The sequence below is a fragment of the Musa acuminata genome, chromosome BXJ3-7, assembly GCF_036884655.1.
Source record: "Musa acuminata AAA Group cultivar baxijiao chromosome BXJ3-7, Cavendish_Baxijiao_AAA, whole genome shotgun sequence".
Lineage (NCBI taxonomy): Eukaryota > Viridiplantae > Streptophyta > Magnoliopsida > Zingiberales > Musaceae > Musa > Musa acuminata.
In genome coordinates, this window is record NC_088355.1 from 6,573,275 (window position 1) to 6,580,559 (window position 7,285).

General features: G+C 44.5%; 1 protein-coding gene and 1 long non-coding RNA gene across 2 annotated transcripts; both read left to right on the plus strand.

Annotated features, from left to right (window-relative positions):
• Positions 1-906: 906 nt before the first annotated feature.
• On the plus strand, positions 907-5,881 carry LOC103991203 (protein NRT1/ PTR FAMILY 4.6). The gene is made up of 5 exons (XM_009410565.3): positions 907-1,064; positions 1,162-1,267; positions 1,928-2,145; positions 4,146-4,589; positions 4,664-5,881. The coding sequence occupies exons 1-5, from the start codon at positions 1,062-1,064 to the stop codon at positions 5,636-5,638; spliced, it is 1,746 nt and encodes a 581-aa protein (XP_009408840.2). The 5' UTR covers positions 907-1,061; the 3' UTR covers positions 5,639-5,881.
• LOC135643551 (uncharacterized) lies at positions 2,152-4,020 on the plus strand. Its single transcript, XR_010498290.1, has 2 exons — positions 2,152-3,741; positions 3,885-4,020. It is a non-coding gene; the product is annotated as an uncharacterized LOC135643551 (long non-coding RNA).
• Positions 5,882-7,285: the final 1,404 nt, after the last annotated feature.

Here is a 7,285-nt window from a genome sequence, read left to right on the forward strand (position 1 = left end):
GGTAGTTCTACATAATATTGTTGAGCTGGTTTCATTCTGCAATTAACATTACACTATGCATCTCACACTGGATATGGTATAGAAGAGTCTCTTATAAGATTTGATGACTTCGACACTCATGATATATTCTTAACTTCCACAAAAATAATTCAAGGCCCTGTTTATTTTATTACCTAGAGAAGTTGTGCGATGCAATATCTTTTGAGTTAACATTTGCATAGGAGTTGGATCAAGTTGACTTTTCATATAGCAAATACTTAGTCGGTTGATGTGCATTCATGGAGGAGCAAAACTTCCTCTGGTTCTGGATTACAAAATGATAAATGAGTTCATGGATAGGGGAATCATGTGGCAGGATGCAAAAAACAACCTTGAAAATAATTTTCATTGACCTTTCTTCCGATCAAGTTCACTGTCCTGACAAGGCAGATCCTGTGGCCTTGTGCTGAAGTAATCAGAAGAAAAAAGAAGAGTAGAAAAGCTCCTCTTTTTCATGTCTTATAGCAAGTTGTTTATAGGATGGCCATGGCAGTGCATTAAATGAGCCTAGAAATTCAAACTGGAAGAATGGGATAAGATTCCTTCACATTTTTGTATGATTCCTACACCTTTGTCTGGATATATCTCTAATGCCAAGCAAGAGAAGATAAGAACCTTTGTCTATGTCATCTATCTTAACCTTCCCCCCTGCTTTAGGTGCTTTGGAGGGGAGTTTCCTGCTTCTAGGTGAAATTTTTGGCTGGAGTCAACATGCAAGACATGGCAAGAGAAGGGACAAATACTGGAGAAGATAAATTAACCTAACCCAGAAAAAGGAAAAAGGTGATAAAAGATTGAAAGGTAGCAAATCTAAGGGATGCACAGTTGACATGGACTCATCCTTTGTTGCAGTCACTGTCACTGGTAGAACTGGAAGGCCTAGACCTTTCTCTTATGTAGGGCCTCCTTCTGCCTTTAAATATGGGTCCATCCACAACTCTCTCTACTCAGACACCAGAATTGCTTCATCCTCTTCTCCAAGTCACAGACCCAAGTAAGTTTGCTGGGAAAGCAGAAGCAATATGGTGGGTTGCCTTTCACTCTGGCTTCAATACCTTTCTCTTTATTCTCGGGATGCTTTTGTTCTTCCCAGTGGATCACAAACTTTATTTTCCATGGCAGGAAGAAGGGCGTGAAGCAGAAAGATGGGTTGGCTATGTGGATTGGAGGAGCAGGCCTGCTTTGAGGAGCAAACATGGAGGCATGCTTGCAGCTTCCTTTGTCCTGGGTAAACTTCCAAGCACATGAAAATTTCCTCAGTTTTCTGTGTCTCTTGCTAGTCGATAATTCCTAGAAACTTCATACTTTCTCTCTCTCTCTCTCTCTCTCTCTCTCTCTCTCTCTTCCTTCTTGTTTGAGGCAACAAAGTTGATAGTTTGATGGTTTTTGAAATCATCAATCATCACTTTATCAGAAGAAAAAGTAGCAACAAAAGGATATCTACAGTCAGTTCATTAGTTGATTTCCTGCATGCATATCATGGATAGTTGCTTATCCTAAATGAATGCCATGATTCATTTTATGGAACTACATTCATTGCAGAAGCAAAATTTTCTTTTTCTGAGAGCCCCTGAAAACTCTCCCATAGAGAAATTTTCCCTAGAATTAATTCTGCAATCTAAGATATGGCATCATAGAATTCAATCTATGGTGTGATGGGGTGGTGTCAAAGAACTCCAATCTCCCACCTGTTATTGTGTGACTGCTCAAGTGCAGAAGAAGCTCTGAGAACAACAAGAGGCCACTCCCCTCTGTCTTTGTTTCCTTTGTTAGTAGTAGTTCTGATGGAACACGACATAACATATGAGCATATTAGCATCATCAACATGCTCATGTTTCTATATGCGCATGGACAAGGCAGTGATCAGAAATTACTGCTTGGGTGCAGTTGTGGAGATAATGGAGAATATGGCATTTCTAGCCAACGCAAGCAACTTGGTCACCTACTTGGCAGAGTTCATGCACTTCTCGCCCTCTCGCTCAGCCACCACTGTTACCAACTTTATGGGGACAGCCTTCCTCCTGGCCCTACTTGGGGGCTTCTTGTCTGATGCCTTCTTCACTACATATCATATCTACCTGATAAGTGCTCTTCTGGAGTTCCTGGTGAGTGCATCCTCCATCCATGAGTTCTCTTCCTCTTTTGGTTTTTCAGCATGCTTACTCTATAATTCGCGATAAGCAGACAAAAACTTTGTATGCACAAACTACTGATTTAGCAATCAGCAGAACATGTGATGTTTTGGTTCACAAGTAGGAGTTGGATCACAATCAAACAAAACCTAAACTTTTTGCATGGATCAGATTTGAGCCCTGACCTACAAGTAGATCATGCTTCTGTGGTACATGGAGTGTGTGCGTTTAGGAATTCTCTTCTGACCATGGCAGTTTTTGTGTGACATATCAGAGGGCCTCATTGACTGATCCATCTCTTTAGTCCCATGTGCTTCACATAGCCTCTTCATGATTTGCTTCCCCGAAGCGTAAGCTAGAAACCAAGTGTGATACCAAGGGATCATGAGATGTTGCACTGATCTGGTTCCACAGCCATGGAATGGGTCAAAGGGAATCATAGAGGCCTTGTAATTAAGATATGGTGGTCCTTTTGTTCGCTCTAGAGAAATAAAGACAAGTAGCATTACTGTGGCCACACAAAGACATGCTTAACTTGTTTCTTATTCTTCTGTGTAGCATGCATAGTTAACCTCTTGGGAAGGAATACACACAATTTCATGTTCCATGCGTTCTACAAGTCTTTTTGGTGCATGTGTGCATCATGCACACAAGAATATTTGCATTAATCTGGAAATATATATATATGTTATCCTCTCATGACCAGCATCCGATGTGAGATTACTTGGAATATTGCAATGGCTTTCTAAATGCTGCTCTTTTACCGAGTCAAAAAGGAACGAATGAGAGAAGCCTACATGTTCTGGTGACTGAGAAATATGAGCTAGTGGATGGGAAATTGAGTAGCTCGTCCGTGATAGCAAGCAATTTCCCTTTTTCTTCCTTTTTTAGGCTCAAAGAGAGATGCTGCAAGCGTTCAAGCTTGTCCTCTTTGGATCTCAACATCAGCCACCTGAAACAAAACAGGGTTTGTGACCGTCAAGATTGGGACAAGCCATGGTGGTGATGCTGCAAGTCTCTTAGAACCCTGGACTGCACGCTGTTCGCCAATATGCCTAGAAAAAGTAGGATCACACAAAAAGCTCATGCACGTAATGGATTCTGGCCAATAACTCTTTTGTTAGGACAATTGTGAGTGAGAAATATTTATTTATTTATTTATGAATTATGCTGCTGCTATCAGAACACATTCTGATAGGAAGCTGGATCACGGGGGTAATGAGTGGTTTGGTTGATTGGTTCCTGGAGGAAGGATGCCGTAAGAACGCGCTCTCTCTCTCTCTCTCTCTCTCTCTCTGGATCTTTACACTTTTCCCTTTACATCAGAAAAAGTGCAGAGAGGAGAAAAAAAATCTGGAGCTAGCTGACTTCAAGGATGGCATTCAGCTGAGGTAAGGTCTGAGCATTTACTTACCCGAGAAGCTTGATTCACGTGCCTTTCCTATGAAAAGGATCCCTTGGAAGTTACATAAAGCACCTCAGCCGCAATCCCAGCCTGCGGAGGGCTCGCATTGCTTTGGCACTGTGATCATAACTCTGCTGCTGTTGCTGCTGCTGCTGCTAGCAAGTGTGGGTTCCAAGAAAAGTCTCTGCCACTGACTCTCACTCTCCTACAACCTAATCATAGATTTCATCGTTGTAGATGGTTGTTGGTTAGTACAAAGAGTCTGCTTGATGATCTCTCATAGTCTTCTTCCTTGTCTTGTTGGTAGGTTACACTTGCACAGTGTATCAACACCAGCTCATGTACTTGAGAGTCGGGATAACTTGTTGCACGATAGCGACTAGACAAACATCCATTTGAGCTCATGATTGTTCTAATACCGTCGGAAGCTTTGATTGGATCCAGAGTTGCAGACTTCTTGGCTGAACTCCTCCGAGGCCCAATTAACCTAAACCATATGCTGCTCGTCCTGGGTCTCTGTAATGGGCAAAGTTTAATTGCCAATGCTTTCTTGATTTGACGTCTACAGGGACTCGTCATCCTGACCGTGCAAGCCAAGTCCGCGGCCCTCAAGCCGCCTGGCTGCGACATCTCGGACGCTTCGCAGACTCCATGCCAAGAGGTCACCGGCGGGAAGGCTGCAATGCTCTTCGCCGGCCTGTACCTCACGGCCTTGGGCGTCGGCGGGATCAAAGGATCCCTCCCTGCCCATGGCGCAGAGCAGTTCGACGAGAGCACCATCCAGGGACGCAAGGCACGATCCACCTTCTTCAACTACTTCGTGTTCTGCCTCTCCTGCGGCGGCCTGATCGCGGTGACCTTCGTCGTATGGGTGGAAGACAACAAGGGATGGCAGTGGGGGTTTGGGATCTCCACCGTCACGATACTGCTCTCCATCCCGGTGTTCCTTGCAGGCTCCAGAACTTACAGAAACAAGATACCGACGGGGAGTCCTCTGACAACCATAACCAAGGTGCTGCGAGTTCTCAGGCTTGGACAAACCACAACCGGGTTGGGCCTTCTCCTAACTCGTTTCCGTTTTAACAGGTTCTGCTTGCTGCAGTCTTGAACCGTAGCTGTCATCAGAACCCGAGGAATGCCGTGATCGACATGGTGCCAAGCCCTGTGAAGACACTCGAGATGGAGGGGAAGGAAGGAGAGAGCAGCAAGGAAGACATGATACGTACCGAAGGCCTCGATAAAGAACTGAAGTGCCTTAACAGAGCAGCGGAGGGGAAGCCCATACACAGAGCACTCGCGTGCACCGTAGTAGAAGTCGAAGATGTGAAGATAGTCCTCAAAGTCCTGCCCATATTCTTGTCTACCATAATGCTAAGCTGCTGTTTGGCCCAGCTCTCGACGTTCTCGATCCAGCAAGCAGCCACGATGGACACCCGGGTCAACGGGCTCACCGTACCGCCGGCGTCGCTCCCAGTCTTCCCCGTCGTCTTCATCATGCTCCTGGCACCGATATACGACCACGTCATCGTTCCCTTCGCACGCAAGGTCACCAACACCGAAATGGGCATATCTCACCTGCAAAGAATAGGCTTCGGCCTGGTGCTGTCGGTCGTCGCGATGGCCGTGGCGGCGCTGGTCGAAGTGAAGCGGAAGCGGGTGGCGAGGGATGCCGGCCTGCTCGACTCCGCCGAGCACCTGCCGATCACGTTCTTCTGGGTGGCCTTCCAGTACCTGTTCCTCGGCTCCGCGGATCTGTTCACGCTGGCCGGCCTGCTCGAGTTCTTCTTCAGCGAGGCGCCGGCGGGGATGAGGTCGCTGGCGACATCGCTGTCGTGGGCGTCGCTGGCGATGGGATACTACCTCAGCTCGGTGCTGGTCTCCATCGTGAACAAAGTGACGGACCGAGGCCGCCACCAGGCATGGCTGTCCGGCAGCAACTTGAATCACTACCACCTCGAGCAGTTCTACTGGCTCATGTGTGTCCTCAGTGCCTTGAACTTTCTTCACTTCTTGTTCTGGGCTACGAGGTACAGGTACAGATCAAATGGCCATAAAAGCTAGTGGAAGCGTTAGCGTGCATGGAATGGCATCGATGGAGGAGCGATGGTGGTGGTAATCTCCACCATGAAGTGGTCCAACTCATTCATAACACGAATGAATGGATCCATTTGCCGAAAATTGTATTCCACAAGATAATACCAGTAAGATGTAAATGAGGATCACCGGTGCCTGCAACTTTCCAGTCCGAAAGCCAACCTCAAGATTCTTGTTTATCCTAAAGCTTACATGTTTTCGCATTCTGCATCACCAGCTATTTGGATTTGACTGGGTCTTGACTCGAGGCTACCTCAACCACATTGATTGGAATCGAAGTCTAGAGGTAGACGAACATAAGCTCGGAAACGTGGCCCAAAACCTAGACAGGGTCAAAAGCTCGAGCTAGGTTTTGGGCCACATCTTCCAAACTACGTGCTGTGAATTCTGTCATCTTCGTGCGTGAATTGGTTGCTTTGGATTGCCTTATCCTCCATGTCCGATTCTTTGATGATGCTGATACGCTGTAGCAGGTGCAAGGAAGACATCAAAGCTTTGGAATTTATTCCCAAGAAACGGTGAAGATGACTACCATCAGCTGTGGATGAAGAGAGTTGTGGAGGTTCGTTCCACCATGTTTCTGGATGTTGGTGAATTGCTTGCTTTTTTCCCTTGGTCTAAGCTATGACATCCATGTATCTATCATCTTTGGCTACACTATACGTGTAAGTCTTTTCATCCACTAAACTTCTTGATGGATTAGAATTAGGATTTAGATTAGGTATTCAAGTAGAAAAAAATCCTCAATTTGTTCCTATAAATAATTTTATGTGAACAATAGGTTTTGGGCTCAGATTTAAGGTAACTAAAGGAGTTATTTCTTATATAATATATAATTTTATTTTATCGTGGACTTACGTAGAAATTTCTCGAACCATCTTATATCTTACATTAAGTTTCTAATATATATATATATATATATATATATATATATATATATATATATATATATATATATATATATATATATATATATATATATATATATATATATATATATATATATATATATATATATATATATATATATATATTATTGATATAGCACTCCCCAACATTATCCATCCTCATCCCTCCATTCTTCCTTAGCTATCAAGGAACCAATTCAAAGTCAACAAAGCACCATCTTAATTATGATCGTTTCATACTTCCAAGATTTCCTAGCATTCATTCATGCTCCTAAGGCACGAGATCGAGAAACTTAAGATGAGCGGAGGAGGTCGGACGGCGTCGTATGAGAGTGACCGATCTGACGTCTTCATAACTCTGGAAGATTCATGAACTTGCATTCAATGGATGGGGCTCAGCCATCAGTACGATCAAAAACCTGCAGCTCGTACAAACAGGTTTTTTTTGTGGCTTCTATATATTAAGCTGACGATCAATTTGATGGGACAAAGAGTGTGAACGGACTTCGAGACCGATCCAATTCTATATTAATCCGATGTCGAAAGCAAACTAGAAGAAGATGCCGCTGGAATTGTCGTGTTGAATCCATGGCGTTCGAGAATGTAATAGAAAGGTCATCATCCTCGTCATAACGATAGCCCCGTACGCCACAACAGACACTATATATTATCACCATCCTCCTCCGGAACCAATCCCCCCCTTGCC

Bases quoted from the DNA above. Each gene is read 5' to 3' on its own strand.
- LOC103991203 (XM_009410565.3), top strand. The intron at 1,268-1,927 runs GTAAACTTCCAA...GCTTGGGTGCAG, and splicing joins TGCAGCTTCCTTTGTCCTGG to TTGTGGAGATAATGGAGAAT. The intron at 2,146-4,145 runs GTGAGTGCATCC...TGACGTCTACAG, and splicing joins GTGCTCTTCTGGAGTTCCTG to GGACTCGTCATCCTGACCGT.